General features: G+C 34.2%; 2 protein-coding genes across 2 annotated transcripts; both read right to left on the reverse strand.

The window, feature by feature from the left end:
- Nucleotides 1-618: 618 nt before the first annotated feature.
- On the reverse strand, nucleotides 619-12,690 carry LOC128170476 (kinesin-like protein KIF28P). The gene is made up of 21 exons (XM_052836247.1): nucleotides 12,502-12,690; nucleotides 11,808-12,013; nucleotides 11,558-11,690; nucleotides 11,034-11,113; nucleotides 10,779-10,890; nucleotides 10,510-10,621; nucleotides 10,238-10,345; nucleotides 9,771-9,901; nucleotides 9,052-9,348; nucleotides 8,650-8,774; nucleotides 8,257-8,423; nucleotides 6,792-6,923; nucleotides 6,401-6,555; nucleotides 5,624-5,910; nucleotides 5,403-5,486; nucleotides 5,184-5,246; nucleotides 4,792-4,935; nucleotides 4,471-4,596; nucleotides 3,926-4,159; nucleotides 3,314-3,452; nucleotides 619-2,360 (listed from the first exon to the last, which is right to left on the reverse strand). Exons 1-21 carry the CDS (start codon nucleotides 12,545-12,547, stop codon nucleotides 2,047-2,049), a joined length of 3,195 nt encoding a protein of 1,064 aa, XP_052692207.1. The 5' UTR covers nucleotides 12,548-12,690; the 3' UTR covers nucleotides 619-2,046.
- A 1,305-nt stretch (nucleotides 12,691-13,995) lies between these two features.
- LOC128170738 (putative gamma-glutamylcyclotransferase CG2811) lies at nucleotides 13,996-18,471 on the reverse strand. Its single transcript, XM_052836525.1, has 2 exons — nucleotides 18,225-18,471; nucleotides 13,996-14,854 (listed from the first exon to the last, which is right to left on the reverse strand). The coding sequence occupies exons 1-2, from the start codon at nucleotides 18,432-18,434 to the stop codon at nucleotides 14,561-14,563; spliced, it is 504 nt and encodes a 167-aa protein (XP_052692485.1). The 5' UTR covers nucleotides 18,435-18,471; the 3' UTR covers nucleotides 13,996-14,560.
- Between the last annotated feature and the right edge of the window lie 15 nt (nucleotides 18,472-18,486).

Raw genomic sequence — 18,486 nt, forward strand, 5'->3', positions numbered from 1 at the left:
TAATTCAGAGGCTATAAATGATATATTTCATCGAGATACTATATAGTTTTTATCACTTCTAACACTACTTTACGGGAGTGGGTGGATGGGTGGATAATATAAGTAAAGGAGTATAAGTATAAATATAAGTGGAATCGTTGTTTACATACTGGATATGTCCTAAATACATGCGACGTTTTACAAAACTCTGTGCAGCGGTTTAAGAGAGGTGCGCTGAACCCCCATCTCCTCAACAACAAAAAAACTCCCCAACAAAACAGAAAAAAAACAGGACCGGCGAACGGGTAAAAAAACTTGTTTCGTGCATGGGGTATGACTACCATGCATGGAAAATATAGAAATATAGGGCTGTCAAAAATGTAGCAAGAGAAGTGGCGTTTTCCTTATAATAGTATAATCTTTAGACCAGTAGATCTCTTATCAGTATATGACTAAATTGAGCCTGGCTCTAATCTACATAACTAAGAAATAAATCTTGGAGTGAACAAGGAAGCAGTCCTCTCCTCTCTCTCTCTCTCCAAAATTACTTTCCATTATACTTTGGTCATTTGTGAAACAGTAACACCTGTACACCTGTATCCCCCCCCCCCCCCCCCAAAAAAAAAGGGAAAAAAAAGATTTATGGGGATGTCGCATGATTTATTTTAACAATCAAAATGTCTCAAGTTAATAAAATTACATTCGTGTGAATGTCAAAATATTAACAGCAAAAATGCCCCTCTGTCCATCAATATAAAAAAAAATAAAATAAATAATGATGGACACCAGAATGCAAGTCTCTCACTATATAAACAAACCAATAGGAAAAGACAATGGATTAACATTCATGAAGAGATTATATCACAGTCTGGTCACAACACTCAAACAACATAAATAAAAATAGCTTTGCGTCATGATAAAACTTCTGGTAAATAAATAAATAATGTTTAAATATAAAAAAAACCCTGTTTAAAAAATTCAGTGTTTGTAGTAAATTTGTGTTTTAAAAAATCAATGCTTTTTTCATCATCCTTGGCATTCTACCTGGTAACTTAAAGCTGGTTGTAAGAAAGAAAAATAATTTCTTGGTGCAGTGCAAGATGGATTATATTTGTGAAACAACATGTAATTATCTGCAATCAAGGCGGATTGAATACAGAATGGTGCTTAATTGATGTGTTGATGAATGCATTGACAGTCTTCATAAAAACATTTTAAACTCTCTGGCCAGCAGGATCAGGGGTGGATCTGTTTTAACTAATATATGTACATGTAAATTTAAGGGAATGTTAAGAAGTCATATCTATTTTAACTACATTTACTTGTGTGTAACTCAATTAGTACAAAATAATACTTGAGTCAATTTAACCGTTTGGCGAACAAATACCCTGTTTCTTAAAATAAGATTTTATAGCACAGTATCAGTGTGATCAAGAGACAATCAGTTTTATACACAACCAGTGCAAGTATATATATATTAGAGAACAAAAACAAATGGACGGATATATGTTGATATATACATATTTTCAAATGAAAATAGAATACCAGGAAATAAAAAAAAAATTACATGTCGAATATACATTCAGCATCAGGGAACTGATTATGCATCATAACATTAATACTGACAATAAAAGTACATATCTCATATTTAGAATACTAGATAACTTATCTTATCTAATATACACTTAATAAGGAGTTCTGTACAAAAAAATTTAATTGAATTAAATACCAAAGTTAAACAAGACTTTAATTGTCCTCCCGCAACATGATTTAGAATGCAAAAACAATCTATAAAATTATCATAAAAAAATCTTTAGAGTCAGCATTGTAAATAAAAGGGAACACATTGATAGGGTCTGTGAGCAAACATCATAATATATCCTCATAATGAAAATATAATATCAAGGAAATGTGTGTTTCAAAAGAACATTTTTTTTCCTTCTTCTAAATCCTGAAGGACAGATACAGCAAGTGAAAAGCAGTAAACAATAACATACATATATACATAACACAAAATGTATAAATGTTTGAAATAAAGCATGTGTCAATATACTAAGATTGTTATTTTTACAAGAGTACACATGAACTGGATTTGTTCTGGTTCTTAATGGCCTCAGATGTCTGTTTCTTAGCTTTGGGGTCTTCCTTTTTCTCCATCTTTTCCTTCTTCTGTGGTGGTTTCAACTTAGCCCCTCCCTCTGATTTAGCTGACTTGTTAGAGTTAGCAGATGATGTCCTTTCTTTCTTGAGTTTATCAGCAGACGACGCTTTCCTCTTGTGTAATTTTTTTTTACCAGTGCCCTTTCCTGATTTTTTCTCATCATCAGAAGAGGACGAAGAAGAAGAGGAGGAAGATTTAGAGGATTCAGAGGAGGTGTCATCTGTGGTCAGAAAGAAATAAAAGCAAACATGATTTTCTGTGTAATTTTGTACAAATTGGCATGTACTATTATGAATCATTCATGTTGAATTTCACATATTGACAGTAAGGGATATTTTGTGGAACATTCATCAATATTACGGAAGTTGTTTATACCAATCTTGATCACTGGCCTGTAATGAACTGTATACAGGGTTATTTTTGCCCCGATTTAATTTTCACCCTTCTTCACTTGCAAATATTTTTGCCCCATTTTAAATTTGCCCAAACACAGTTGTCTTTAAAGATAAATAATTTGAGATATTAGAATTCACCTAGAGAGCCTTAAATTTGCCCACTGACGATGAAAGCAAAAAGGGCAAAAATAAAACGGGGCATATATTTCCCTGTACATATTGTATTTACATATCCTTGAAATTTTGATTTTCTCTAAATCTAGATCTATAAAAATCGATGCCCATGACTAACAATGAAACCAAAGTATCTATATCATTTTTGATCAAAAGCAGCTAAGGAAAGAACAATTTTGTCAGGAAGCAATCAATTGACAATCAAGATAAGAAATCCAAGTCATTGTTAAGGGAAGATGAAAAAAATAAAATCGAGATAATTGTAAAGAAAATGTAAATATATAATCAATTTTTCTAAATATACCAGGATTCGATGGTCAAATCACATAGGAAATCCTGACCAGCAGAATTTAAATGTTTGAATAATTGATGCACAATTGAATAACTATATAGGTATTAATAGAATTCTTGTACAAATTGATCCAATGTCTCTCCCAATGTCTAGCAATACAAGTACATACATGTATGTGGACACATAAGTAAACAATAATATTCAGCAAGCTTTTCTTACCAACAAGCCTCTCGTAATATTTGCCAAGTGAATATACATACTAAAGCCATAGAAAAAAAAAAATTCCTCCTAAAATACGTACCAACTATTTACCTTTTTCCTGTGGGATAAGGGCGATGCATTTCTCGGCGGCGTCGTTTGTGGGAGCATAGTAGATCTTGTGAATTAGGTCGGTGGTCAGCTTCTTCTTCTTGTGTTTGTCTGCTTCCTCCAACATACGCTTCATGGCAGCCTGCGATTACAAATATTCAAATTCTCCTTTAAAATTAAATATCAATCTATTTTCATATGTCAAACAGTTTAGCTCATTTACAGAACTAAAATTCTATCTTGTAGTAATTTATAAAACATTATTTCTGTTTTATTTGTATTTTTCATAATGATAGTGATTATATTTAAAATTATACATGTACATGTAATTTGTTGCATGAAAAAGCCATTGACATTCAAAACGAATCAAAAATATATAGTATATCATGTCATTGTGAAAGAGAGCTGAGGGTATCAACCACTGATCCTTTCATATAAACCTCAGTCGATAATTGTATTTCGAATTTTCAGATATCTCTCAGTATTTCCTCCATCCCATCAAATTAACTACATGAACCATGGTATATTCAACAATGTTTGACAGCAGTAAAGAGTCTACCTACTTCTACCCAAAAAATTTGTTATTACACATAACGAAAAAAGTTAGATCCTCACCAGTTTCTGTTCCAGATGCTGGGTCTTCTTCTCCAGCATGGCACACTTCATCATGTACTTGACTTTCTCCGGGTCCACCTTCTTGTTGTTAGTGTTCACATTGTGGGACTGACCCTTAGTCATGGCCCCCTTGATCATGGCGTCTTTGGTGTTCAAGTGTTTCTTTTCCTTGGGCGGCTTCTGTTTCCCCCACACCTGCAGCATGATGGCCCCATCTTTGAGGAATGTTAGGTCCTACAAAAGCAGTAGAAATTATACTGGTAAATATAGAATCTCAAAATACATCTAAACATGTATACATATAGTTTATTGAACCTAATGGTAACCAATATACCGGGTACTATTTATTGTACTCTGTCAATAAAGCTCAACTCACAGTTTGTATTACATGTACATGCATAATGCATTACATTGTATAATGTATTGTATGATGCAATACATGCTGTTAGTTCTTGAGACCATGCAGCTCTTCATGTTCAATACATAATTAACTAATTTCGTTAAAACTGAATTTAAATGAATGTCCAAAACAGTATATGACTCACCTCAGCTGTGGCCTTCGCAAATCCATGCACCTGGTTGAAGGCCCACTGGGGATTAATAGTATTGCCCAACTTCTTAGTCTCAAATGGTTTTGGCTCATGGTTGAAAATATACTTGGCATACAAATCCTAAAAGGAAATCCAAAATAATGATTGCAGAGATAAACTTTACAAAGCTTTAGCCCTTTAGGTATGCAGAAGGGTAAATACTCTACACACTTGATATTTTTAACATTAGCAAAAGCACTCATCAAGATGTCACATGAAAATCAATGCAAGATCATCAAAGTCTTGCACTAGCTATTGAGTTCAAAGGAAACTCACAGTGAATTTTGATGGCAGACCCATGGCGTTTTCTATCTTCAGTTTGAAGTACACTTCTTTGCCCTCAAGTTCTGATGGATCCTCCACAAAAACTTCATCCTCAGATAGCTCTTTTCCTGACTTGTTACAGGGGACGAGTTCAATCTGGGGAAGGAAATATTTAAGTTCTTTATATAATAAGGAAAAACACAATGAATGCAACCTACTTTATTGTTATGATATACCTTGCAGATGATCGAAGAATATATATTATAATAATTCTTTTTCATATCATTCTCTTTGAAAAAACTTGCAATTGATAGATTTAGGAGCAATTGTTTTCTTAATGTGTAACAGCAACATTGAAACCAAACACGAGTTGGTGTATGAATTAAGAAAGAGGCGTGACTTACATTGACTTTTCCTACTTCATATCCTCTGTAATCAATGACGTCCAATTGTTCCTTCATGGCAATCTTTGCAAATATATTAATGGTACAAAGTGAAACAGTTTTCATCAATCCATTTGATTTAATGTATCGATTTGATACATAAATTAAATACTAAAAAGGCCAGTAAGATTTTCTTTGGAAATAAAAATTGTACAAAGAGATAGAAATAGTTAGACATACCATATAGGAGGTGGACTGTAGCCAAATCTTGACACTACCAATGTGGAACTCTGCATTGATGTCATCAACAAATGGATCCTTGTCCTGAAATAATAAACCAGTTAAATGCGAAAAAGCATCCATAAGTTTTCCTTATCTGTTTCTACATAAGTTTAACAGAGACAAATGCTACAAAAAATTTTCATTTTGTATAGAATTCATGTAGTATATCTTGTACTCACAGGGGGCAAGTCCCAGGGGTCATCTCCATCCAAGAAATCATTGTACATCTCCTGCATAACGTACTTCCTGTTCATGAACTTGACCTTGGGCCATATCCACTCGTGTTTGGTTTCAATGTTGGTGGCCTTGATCATGACTTCCGTTCTACCCGTCTGTTCCCCTCGGGCCTCAGGGGAGACAATCATGGACTCAAACTTCATCTTCTTGTCCAGCTCCTGACTTATAGCATTGGCTTCCTCCACAGCTGGCATGATCTCTAACATGTCTTCTTGAAGCAAGGCATCCTCTACAAATCAAACATTCATTGGTTAAACAAGTCTTTCTCTTCAACATTCTGAAGTCTTTTGGAAATAGATTATATTGCTGATAAATACTGTGGTTTCATTAATTTTCGTGGGTATCAATGTTCGTGGACTTAATGAAAACTATAGTTTCAACGATACGTAATTTCGTGGCCAATGATCCTATCAATACAAAATGTTAGTTGAAATTGAACTTCAACGAACATTTAATTTCGTGGATCAACTTAACAACGAAATCCACGAAAATTGGTATTCAACGAATATTGATGAAACCACAGTAGCAGTCACTTTGTGGTGACCAAATATGAACTCAATTACTGTATAAAATAATTGTTACAAAAAAAGAAAGAAAATTGTATCTAAGGAATCATTTATCAATATACATTCATTATAGAAAATGATGGACAAACACTGTTGTTATTGCTACTGTCATTTTTTCTGAGGTTAGAAGAGGATTCCTAGCTAGCTACACACCTCTTGATTTGTTCTCTCCACTCATGTCAAATCCAGACTTTTTGGCCACCTCTTCTTGAGCCATCTCAAATGTAACTTCAGGGAACTTCTGCTTGGAAGCATCTCTTTCTTTGGGATTCACAAAGACAAAGTACTGGGTGGTTCCAAAGATCAGTCTGTGAAAGAAATAAACAATCCAAATCTTACTGATGAAACATCCTGGTACAGAGGTTAAACAACAAAAACTCTTGTTTTAATCTCAATTACAAATAAATGACGATTTCGTGAAAAAATTAATATATATAAATTTAGTAAGGTGCAATGTAATTGTTTAAAATTTAAATAATGCAACATTTGGTTGATGAATTTCTTGTCATCACTCTGTGAATCCTTTTGTAGAGGTGATCTTTACCTGTCGTTGTGGTTGAGGGCTTGTTTGGCGACAACAGCCTTTCCATTCTGCAGCAGACGGTTCGTGACCTCACAAGGTTCAATTGTGAACTTTCCACCATCATCCTTAATGATTGCATGTTTGCCCGCCACACTGAAAATCAAAAATTATGAAATAAAATACATGTTATATTAGATTAATTGTTCTAAAACATGATCATAATTTTGTTGTATATTCTTCATACTAAATGTTATTTGATAATTCTTTTTTTTTTTGATAAACAGTTATTTGAGGGGCTCTAAGTGTGAGATTCATGCTAAGTATATATATATGGACTGTAAATTCCTTACTCATGCTAAGTATATATACATGGACTGTAAATTCCTTACTTTATGCGAGTACTTATTTTTGCTTTTTAGATTCAAATCGCGAGTATATCAAATCACGAGCACCATTTTTTAAAATTATCTAATATAGTTCTAACTGTCTGAAAAATAACAGTGAGATTTTAAAATACATGAGGGCTGCTCCTCGCAACTTTACGCGAATAATATCTCTTCGTGTTTAATAAGGAATCTACAGTAATTGAAGAAAAGTTGGACAAGACTTACGCCATTGATACCTAGCTACATTTATGCATTTCTAGCAGAATATTTCTACACGGTCACATCTTATTTGAACATGCTTTTACAATAATCAAGGAGCAAGCAATCAATTACATTTGGTCACATTATACAAGCTAGATGTATAGTCAACTATGATTATGAAAATTTTGTATCTTATGATGCAAACACATGAAAAATATATTCTATATACAAAATGTATGCATCTACCATTATGTAGTAGCTTTATTCAACACAATCACTCGTATGGAAATGCATTCATAGATAATGTCAATGGAAATATATATATACATGAATATACATAGCTAATCTATATGTACTTCAAACAAGAAACATAGACACTTACTATTCTATTTGATCTGTAATATCATTTTTAATACATGTATTATCAATAAGTCCTTTAAAGTTTTTTATTTGGCATCCAACAGCTCATATACAGAAGTTCAATGAACTATCTACGGTTGATTTACTCTCTCTTTCTCCTCTCTCCCTGCTCCTTCTCTCTCTCTCTCTTTCTCTCTCCCTGCTCTCTCTCTCCCTGCTCTCTCTCTCCCTGCTCCTCTCTCTCTCTCTCTCTCTCTCTCTCTCTCTCTCTCTCCCTGCTCTCTCTCTCCCTGCTCTCTCTCTCCCTGCTCTCTCTCTCTCTCTCCCTGCTCTCTCTCTCTCCCTGTGCTCTCTCTCTCCTCTCCCCCCCCCCTCTCTCTCTCTCTCTCTCTCTCTCTCTCTCTCTCTCTCTCTCTCTCTCTCTCTCTCTCTCTCTCTCTCTCTCATCTTCCAATAAGCATAGTATCTGTGAATGGTAATCCAACTATATAACTTTCTTTTCTATGATTTCAATCAGAAGTTTAATGCAATATTGATACCTTGGTCCTTTAAACACAATGTCTCCTTCTGCTCCCAAACACACTTCTGGGGCCTCTATAAAGTGGACAATGTGACCTGACAACTGAGGGTCAAGGTTCAAGTTTGATAGATGGGGCACTGTCTTCTTCTTCTCAGCAATGGCAGCAAAGTCAGCACCTCCTCCACCCTTCATTTTCAGAATAATGACTTTATTTCAAAACAAGTAAGGTGCATACATGTAGGATAAAACTATTCATCTCTTAAATCAAATCAGCAGTTGATAACGCACGTTATCCGTCTGAATGACAAATTAATGATTAAACAATTTGAAATTTCTGATGTAGAAAATATCAGTGTGACAAAGTGATTGTCTAACAATTTCATAACTACCATATATAGGCAATCGAAATTACCCCTTTCTGTTCAGCCTCTTTCAATTTCTCCTCAAAAGTTTTCTTCATATCCTCCATTTCCTGGGCATTCTTGTCCAGAATTGACTTATACTGGTCCTCCAGGTCTTCTTTAATCTGCTTTCTCTCTGCATAGAGAAATTTGAATAAATATTAAATAAATGGTAATCAACAAAATAGCCAAATAAAAGAGACATATCCAAGGCTATTACCAGTAGAGATACAGAGATAAAAATGCATAGATTGAGACAATTCAATTCAATATACATGTACTAGTATCTGTGCTAGAAACAATTATTTATGATGTCGACTTTCAACTGCATGTCTTATACCGAGGAATCAAATATTCTAATGATTCCATAAGATACATACAGTCCATAAAATGGAAATACATCTGTAGATTACCTTCATCAGTCAAATCATCGTCTTCCTCCCCAGCAACCATCTCCAGTTTCCCAGAGGCTAACATGGCCTTCAATTTCTCGTTCTCCTCCTGTAGTTCACGAATCAGCTTCTCCGTGGGGTCCTCATTGACAGAGGCACTGTTCTTGATCTGCTTGGCTCGGTCAGCATACCTCAGGGTGGAGAGGGTCTCGTCGAAGTTGATGTCGGCGGGGGACAGGGCAGCAATCATGATGGTCTTGCTGTTCCCCCCCAAAGCATTCTTCAGTAGTTTGGTCAGTACAGAGTCTCTGTAGGGAACTGAAATTGAATATACAGGCTTCTGTATAAATAGCCTTCAAAACTTTTTGACACTACGTATATAATAAAAGAACTCATGGAGTAAAAGAACTAAAACAGCAAATTGCTAAATCCTGACCCCAAAAAATATATTAATGGCATTTAAACTTCTCTATAACTAGAAATGTACAAGTTACAGGTAATCTGAAAAGAACAAAGAAAGGTGCAAGATAACAGAGATGTATTTGTGATCTGTACATCTTACTTAGGAGGGATTTTATATATTGTAATAATCAAGAGAGAAATTTTAACTTCAACTATCAATCAAAAAAAGAGTTTTAAACCTCATGTATTTTTTTTCAAAAAGAAGTTTCTACCTGGGCTAATTATCAAGAGAGGGGTTTTTAAAATCCTTAAGTATTTAACAGGATAGGCATTTTTACCTCGGGTATTTTTTCCGGAGGACCTGTCTGCCAGGGCAGCAATGACGTTACCCAGACAGGACAAAGACTGGTTGATGGCGGCACCCTCCTTCAGGCGGTCACCAGTTGCTCCTGTGCTGTCAGCTCTCTCACTGAAATAGCATCAATGGCAACCTTTATTCAGTGAATACCACAAGTAGATTTTATTTGTAAAATGTTAAAAAAAAACTCCCTAGGTGGATCCTACTTGCTTAATATGAACATGAAAAATCAAAATAGTTGACATTTAATTTCTCTTGCTGCTAAATTAATTAATGTTATTTCCAATTTGAAAAGGAGAGTAACTTAATTTTTGAATTTTAATTGGTCTTTTGAAGAATCGATCTTATTTGCTAAAATCTTGACCAAGATGTTACAAATAAAAATTTAAAGTCTTCTCTCTTCCATATAATTTGTAAAATTATTTATGTTTTGGTTATTTACTGTACCTGCCAGCCAAATCTACCAGGTTAGTAACAGCTGTTTTAGTGGTGTCTTCTCCAGCAGCATTCTGGAATTTCTGGGTGAAAGTAATTCCAACAATGGTGTGGGCTCGACTGAAATGAGAAACAAAATGAAGTTTAATGAACTATGACCAAGAACTTTAATAGCTTTGCTTGTGCAACTGAAACCTTTTTATTTGTTAATCAGGTAAGAAAACCAAAATACTGAGTAGCGGATATAATACTGTGCACTATCTGGGTTGGTTGGAGTTACTCACCTGCTGGTGGCATTCATGTTTGTGGAGGCTACAGTCCTGTTCTGAGTCCCCTCCTCCATTCTCTGCTCAATGTCAGAATAGTTACTCACAGGTACAATTTTCAGTCCATCAGCTGTAAAATACAATTAGGGAGATGCAAAAACCTCTCTCTCTCCTCTTTCTCTCTCTCTGAATGAATTACACAAGCTGTGTTTTTGTTTTGTTGACACTATTTATTTGAACAAAGTCTGCGAATAACTCATTTTATTTCAATTTTATTATTTGTTTACCATAAAATCCCAGCTTGGGATGCTGTCGGACCTTCAAACCACTTTTCTTTCGTGAACCATCCAAAAGGTCACGAACTTGTTCATTGTAGATTTCCAACATGCTGAATGTAATCTATCACCAAAAGACAGAGCAAATTAAAACACAATCTAAATCTGCACTTCATCTATTCCTTTTATTAAATTAAAGTTTCTCCCAAAAATGAAGTCTTCTTTTAAACAAAAGGAAGTGAGGGGTTGGGATGGAATTATAGATACCTCAAACTCAGTCTTATCTCCTTCTGCCTTCTTTGCTTCAATTTGTTTGAAGACATCATCACAGAACAAGGGCACAATACCTGTACATCAAATGATTTAAAATTAGAATACTGGTACAGGTACATTAAAAGATTGCAGATGTCAATGAAACAGAAATGATATCTCATAAAAAATCTAGTTTTGTTTGCAACTTGTGCTGCAATATACACAAGTCTGCAGTATTTCCAATTAATTATAGATATTGAATGTACAGAATTTTTTTAAGTTTATACTAAAAAACTTGATACCCATAAATTGCAATTACTGTTAATCATGAATTAATCAATAATTAAATTATTAAAATTAAATTTAGTAAACTCAATTTGACAATTTAAAGTTCACTTTGAAGGTGATCATGCTAAGAAAATGCTGTTTTTAACGATTTGGTGTGCATTTTTCCCACATTTTCTCAAATCAGATAGCTTTGATTTTGAAAAGATATATTTTTTTTAATTAATTCATACCGGTAATTGCCATATGTTTACCTTTGTTGATTCCATATCCGACAACTGACCAACTTTTCCCGGATCCAGTTTGTCCGTAGGCAAATAATGTGCTGTTATATCCTTCCCATGCATTTTTCAACACAGCTACACCTAATGCATCATACACTTTTTTCTATTAAAAAAAAATACATATTAACAATGACATGCTTTCTTTGTAGATTCTCGTTGTGTATATATACATGTACATTGTATGTATAATTGCCTAAATGATTATATAATTGATTCACACCTGGTCAGCAAATTTTTTGCCATTTGGATGGGAGGAATCAGGGCCATAGTATCCATTACTCTCTTCTTTGCTTCCATCATGAGACCAGAAGCTGTAATCAAATGTGAATTTTCGTGGTTCATCGCTTCCAGAAGGGTCTGTAATCTGGGTTGTCGCCCCATTCATTTCAATGATAAGCGTGGCATTTCTCTCCCTTTCACGTCGATTGTAAGCAGTGTTAAGGCATAACCAATATTTGGGATAACTAGATTTTTATCAATTAATATTTGTACGAAAGTTGATGCATAACATTATATCAACATTCTGTAATCCTCTTCCAATATAAACATGCAACCAGTTGAGCTAATTCATGCTTTAAAAAAAACTACAGTAAGTACTAAGGGGAATGGATTTTTATGCTTACATAATTTGATTTAGGACCGAACATAAACTGCGTAATGCTGCATCCTTAATCTAATTATGATGGCAGTTATTTGTGTATTCCGATAATAAAATAATTACAGGCCTATATATGCATTCAGTAATTAAACGCCTTTAAATACATGTATTAAACTTATGATATGCCGATTATCTACTATAAAGCTTATAATTCTACTAGTTATTGAAAAATTACATAACCTCAATACACTTCAGCACTACTCCAGTACATATGCAACTGCAGGTCCAAGAAAACAAATTGAATGAATAAAGGATATGAAAGGTCGCACTCTGACGGCTACTCGGACGTTTTCCTCCGGCATGATGATCAAATTACAATTGCTTCTCCAACTTTTTAGTAATTGTTCGCAAAAATATCACTTTATCAATCAAAATAAGCCGGTGCACTGTTGATCATTCACAGAGCAGCCATACTTATTTCTCAGCTGTTAGTAAACGATTGATTGGTTGCTATAGTGCGCGTCATTCTTCTTGGGGCCACGACGGGGTACCTGCTTCGAGTATTTCGCTGTGACGTATGAAAACTGATACGTCACAATAGGTCAAAACGTCAATGTCACATAAGACACGGCTGGGTGGGGTGGGGGTATGTGGATTTTTTAATCAATATTTATAAACGTTCGCAATATTAAACAGATTAAAAGAGATTGTAGAGTGGAATATTATAGATCTGTTACAAGCCAGAACATTGGTTTTTACGTACATTTCTTAATCATTTTTAATATGTGCAAATGTATTATTATAAAAGTTGTTCGCATGTTAAGTTTATTCCAATTATGGGTATGTTAGGCATATGAGTATAAAGGATCCAGAAATATAGTCTCATTATAATATCACATATAATAAAACAATATCCACGCAGGGTACATGTACTATTATACATATGTACACTCAAAACAGGTAACGTGCGATAGCAAGTGTACAATAGGATGGGAGTTACATGTACTTCCACGTATGATATATATGCAGATACGTGTGAAAATATCAATATCATATGATTGCGATATACACAATTCCTTTCGAACAGGACTTCTACTATATGGAAAAATGTCGAGGCTATTTTTTTGATAGTGCAATATTTATTAATTATTAACAACACTTTAAGACACAGCGCACTAATTTACCAACATTAATCCCTTACTTTGCCCCAGTTTAGATATAGGTATTAGTTTTGACGACGACGTACACAAGTATTTCAAAATGAGCCTAGACGTGTACGCGTAATGACTTTTAAAAAGCTCTTTGTCACGACGAAATATTCATGGGTATAATACCAGGTTGATCGATATATCATAATACTTAGCGTGATCTCCAAGATTTTATTAGATTCGTTTAATTAATTCGTGTGCATTATGTAACTTGGCGGAGTGAAGAATTAGATCGAAAAGAGCCCGGCAATGTGCCAATATATTTCCATTTAAAGATCAATCCACTTTCTCATATCGATGTATTCGAAAAAAAACATATGTAAAAAAGCTTTCAGTATTAATAAATTTTATACGTCGTTCCAGCAAATTTCTAAAAGTATATTTACTAGTAATCAATACAACATCGCCTTCTCAACATATCAATTATATCTAATACTTTACGGTTTGCTTTATCGGCGGTTTATGTTTGTTTGGGCATAGCTTTTCAGGGCCAGAGCGTGGTTTATATTAAATTGCGGTTTATTATTTTTTTGAGGGGGGGGGGGGGGGGGGGGTTAGGGGGTGGGAGTAAGATGGGGTGACACTGACGTCGACGAAAATATTTCCAAAAGAAGTATGGGGGACTCTCGAGTATTTGAATGTTCCATTAAAGTACATGCGTCTATGGAAACCAATTTGACTTTGAATATAATTGGGATTTGGCTGCGGATGAAGAAGCTAGGTTGTTTCTGTATTTTAATTTGATTCAGTTTCTAGCTTGATCTGTATTTTATTTTTGGAATAAAACAAACAGTAATTAAACAGGTTCATTTTCATATTTAAAAGTGTATAAATCGTATATTTGTATGTAGAATATCAGCCATATGTTCCGTACATGCACGTTATTTAAACATAGACTTCATGTGAGACTGGCGTGGTTTTCTGTCGATGGCATGCATATACGTCAGTTCTTTGGTATACGAAAATCAAACCATGCAAATATTCTGTAGACTGTATATTGTATGTTAAATGTGCATCACTCATTAATTTTTTAAATCAATGCAATTGCGGAAATTTTATATAGATATGAACCTTTTTAACGATCATGTGCAGGACATAGCACCCATCTAGGATAAAATAAAGTTTGTAAAAACGCTTGTTTATAAATACACCCAGTCTGTATTAAATCTAACTAACGTTCTCTTTGATTTCAGCTCTATAGGCCATCGCCTCCTCCTTTCCCGGTGGTCGATCCGCGCGGCCGACATATGTTCCGTGTGTTTTAAAGTCGTATTTGGAATACATTGGTAGCTGGAGGACGTCTTGTCGAAAGTTTTTCATCAAGTAGCACCACATTTTCTCACTTTTATCTTGAAATATGATTGGGATCTGACTGCGGGTGTAGAAGGTGGGGTGGGCTTCCAGGTCATCCAATATTTCCATCATTTTGTCGTTCACATTGTACACCTCCCCCTCCACGTTCTGGCAATGAATATACAGTAAAACACGCTTATAACGAAGTCCCAGGGATGGGCAATTGTACTTCGTTATAACCATAATTCGTTATATCCGTCAAGTTTACAACATGAAATAACGCAGTACAGTTAAGGCGGTCAATAAAAATATGGGCAAATTTTTGTGATGAAAACACGTATACTTTAGTTAAACTGGCATGTCCTTTTTAAAATCAATAACAGTCACTCAAATGCAATATATTTCTAAAATATATATATAACAGTACAATATTTTATGTTCATAGTGGTCACGTGATATGGCAGTCGCATGGTACAAGCAGATGTATTTGTGGTTTTGAGGTCATTTAAAAAATTCAATATTGCAAGGGCATAATCATGTCAAAATTCACAACTGAATTATGAAATAACTTGATGTTATATCGTAGATTTTGAAAAACGGTGCGAACTTTTTAAGATAAGAATATTTGTTAGTAGAAACAGTAATTTATAATGCATATGTTGAATAATTTTGAAGGTCACAGGGTTAATTTCATTAAAAAAAAATTAATTTGTAAGATTTTACGAGGATCGTAGAAGTTTTTAAGTTACATAGCATATTTCAAATTCACATGTAAAAGTTTGTCGGGATCAGGTAAGTGTATGCCCTTGCAATTAAGTGATTTATTTAGGTACTCAGATTTTAGATATACGATATTTTATACAAAACCGAGGTGGCTTCTTTATACGATGCATACTTTTAACAAAATGAAAATAAGACTATATAGGTAGCATTCTACTACTAATAATTTTAAACAAAATATTCATTTATACTTTTCCGTTAATGTATGACATTTATTTTTCTTCGCTATAAAACTGCACGATAGCCTTCAATGATTTAACTTACTGCGTCATTTTGAAGCATATGACGTCATATTTTGTAGTACAGCGAGAACGACATCTCGCTTATTTTTCAGTGTGTACGATATAACGGACATCAAAATTGTAAGTAATAGCATTTGTTGTTTTTACTTAAAAGATTAGTATAAGTTAATTTTACTAATAAATAGATTAATAAGTACTTTCAAGGTTTGTAATATAATGTGATGTCATAATGCACATTTCCCGTACTTTTTGTCTGAACAGAGTTTATTGACAGCCTTATCTGTGCTGCGAAAGTCACTTGGAATGAAAATCACTTCGCTGTAAGCGTCAATTCATTATAAGCGTGCTCGCTATAACCGTGCTTTACTGTACATGTATAAAGGGTTGTTTTTGTTTTATACATGTAAGTTTAGTAACGTATGGTATCTAATTAATCACAATTTGGGCAACAAGGGGGAGACTAATTAATCAACAATGATGACATTACGACACTTAAATTTGAAATATAATGATGGACATTTATACGAGGAACAGTTGAAGAAAAGATGTCTAACCGTATCAGATCATTCCATTGGTTATTGTTTCCTTTAAATATCGATATGTTTTTATAATAATTTGTACTCCTTCATATAATACAGTTATATATAAATTCAAAACACTAATGAAGGATCAAGATTCATGCTTTCAAGAATTAGTCTGTCCAAAGGTATTAATTTATGCTGCACATTTTCCATCTTCGCTTGAATTATTTGATATTTATCTTAACGAATCTTAACGAATGAAAACTAATAATCTGTCAATGAGGGTACCTTGGATATTTTCCCTTTCATCGATTTTAAAAGCATGCACTTCTTTCACGGGTAGGCCCCTATGTGTATTTTACTAATTTTTTTCCAAATGTGTTGCATTTTTTTTTTATACTGCCGATCACACTCTATTCAAAGAGGTCCGTAAATCATAATTTCAGGCAATAAAAAAGAGAAATCAAGCATCTGGTTGTATAATTAAAATATGAATATATTCCACGTGAAGTAAAAGACTGTATGATAAATTTCAAGAAATTACAGAATTCGGACTATACATATATCAGTTCGTTTATATTTATTATTTAATAATATACAATTATTTAATGCTTGAGCAGTCAATAGACCAGAATATTTTTCCCGAGGTGCAGGGAACAGCTCAGTATGATGACTATGATCTACGGCCGAGCGTTAAATAATTGTTTTATTACCTAATTCCTTTTTAGTTTTCGGAGTTTACAATTTGCATATTGCAGATGGTTTTCGTGCCATTATGCAATATACTCTGATTTTTTTTTCATCTTTTACATGCACAAAACCTGTTGCATGCATTTCAACATCTCAATTTAATATTAGTTAATAACACAAGGAAGGGGAGTCTTCAACCCATTAGATTTTAAATATGTAGTCTTTTACCTTATATGAGGCTTTAAAACTGTTGATTATTTGATATTCCATTTTGATAACATTGAATTTGGTTTCACCAAGTACTAAAAACAGCGTCTATGTAAAGGAATATACATTCCATGAGAACTATCGAAAGGATGTAACATTACATACCTGCGTTCTGAAATACGTTGCCGGTCCATTAGATCGCAGTCTATTGACCAGCGGTCCAATAGATCGCAGTCTATTGACCGGCGGTCTAATAAATCGCAGTCTATTGACCGGCAGTTCAAAATAGACGCAAATATTTAATTTGTAATAAAACAACAAAATCCCTTTGATTAGGTATATTAACGCCCACTGTATTCGATAGCCAATACGTTAACGACAGCTGTCGTTTGTTTTCTTTTTTATATAAAGGCGTGTATCTCCATATTTGACCGAGGGAGACAGCTGGTTTCGCTATATAGCTATTTTTACCCAGATAGAGGGAGGGAGACTGGTTTCGCTAGGCTATTTTTTCCCGAGTCCCCGTCTTGTCTGTCAGTATTTTGAGGTCCTTGTTAAAATTAGGTTTTAGGATTGGGTGATTTTAAGTACTTGGTATCAACTTGTTTGTTCTTATCCAATTGTTATGATAAGTTAATTATAAAGGGTTGTTAATCACTTTGAGTTTGGTTTATTATATCTGATTCATTTTAATTAAGAGTAAAGTCGTATTTAGAAATTAGTAAAGTTTAATTCTTAATATAGAGGTGAAATTCAGTCTAAAAACAAAAATAAGCACATCGCGAAGTACTGACAAAAACCTATACGGCCCTGACCTGCTACACTTGTAGTACATATTACATAACTATGCCAGAATTCTTTCCCGATTTGGTTCTTATCAAAATCAATAATCAAAGCGTTGTATGCATAGGTAAAATATGTTAAGTTATTTTCAAAGCATAATTCTAGACCCTTGCCATGGCATTAGGTTTTTTTCTTTAAAGACTAAGAGACTAAATTAAGCAGGACCTTAAGATTTTGTATTCTCTCATCCCTCTTTCTCTTAATTTTTTTAACCACTTTTTACCATTTGGTCTACGTATTACCAGTGCCACTTACCATAGCATTTCGCGCATTAGGTGCATCCAACAGAAATGGCACATTGTACCGGGTTGTCACAATAAGAGGATATTTCGCCTCAGTAACTCCAACACCTTCCACTCGGCAATCCCCCGACTCGATCCCACCAGATATAAGGTGATGATTAGGCTGGCCTTTCTTCAAAGTCCCGTACACAAACACGCGCTGCATTTTTAGGACGATATTCATCTATGGCGGATAGTCCGGGACATAATTCTATAACATAATTATTCAACACAGA

This window comes from Crassostrea angulata, chromosome 1 (assembly GCF_025612915.1).
Source record: "Crassostrea angulata isolate pt1a10 chromosome 1, ASM2561291v2, whole genome shotgun sequence".
Lineage (NCBI taxonomy): Eukaryota > Metazoa > Mollusca > Bivalvia > Ostreida > Ostreidae > Magallana > Magallana angulata.

Excerpts from the sequence above, each read along its gene's own strand:
- LOC128170476 (XM_052836247.1), bottom strand. The coding sequence starts at position 12,547 with ATGCCGGAGGAAAACGTCCGAGTAGCCGTCAGAGTGCGACCTTTCA. Across the intron at positions 10,346-10,509 it reads AACATGAATGCCACCAGCAG|TCGAGCCCACACCATTGTTG; the intron begins GTGAGTAACTCC and ends TTCTCATTTCAG. Across the intron at positions 8,775-9,051 it reads CGATGATTTGACTGATGAAG|AGAGAAAGCAGATTAAAGAA; the intron begins GTAATCTACAGA and ends TTCTCTATGCAG.
- LOC128170738 (XM_052836525.1), bottom strand. The coding sequence starts at position 18,434 with ATGAATATCGTCCTAAAAATGCAGCGCGTGTTTGTGTACGGGACTTTG. Across the intron at positions 14,855-18,224 it reads CTAATGCGCGAAATGCTATG|AACGTGGAGGGGGAGGTGTA; the intron begins GTAAGTGGCACT and ends ATTCATTGCCAG.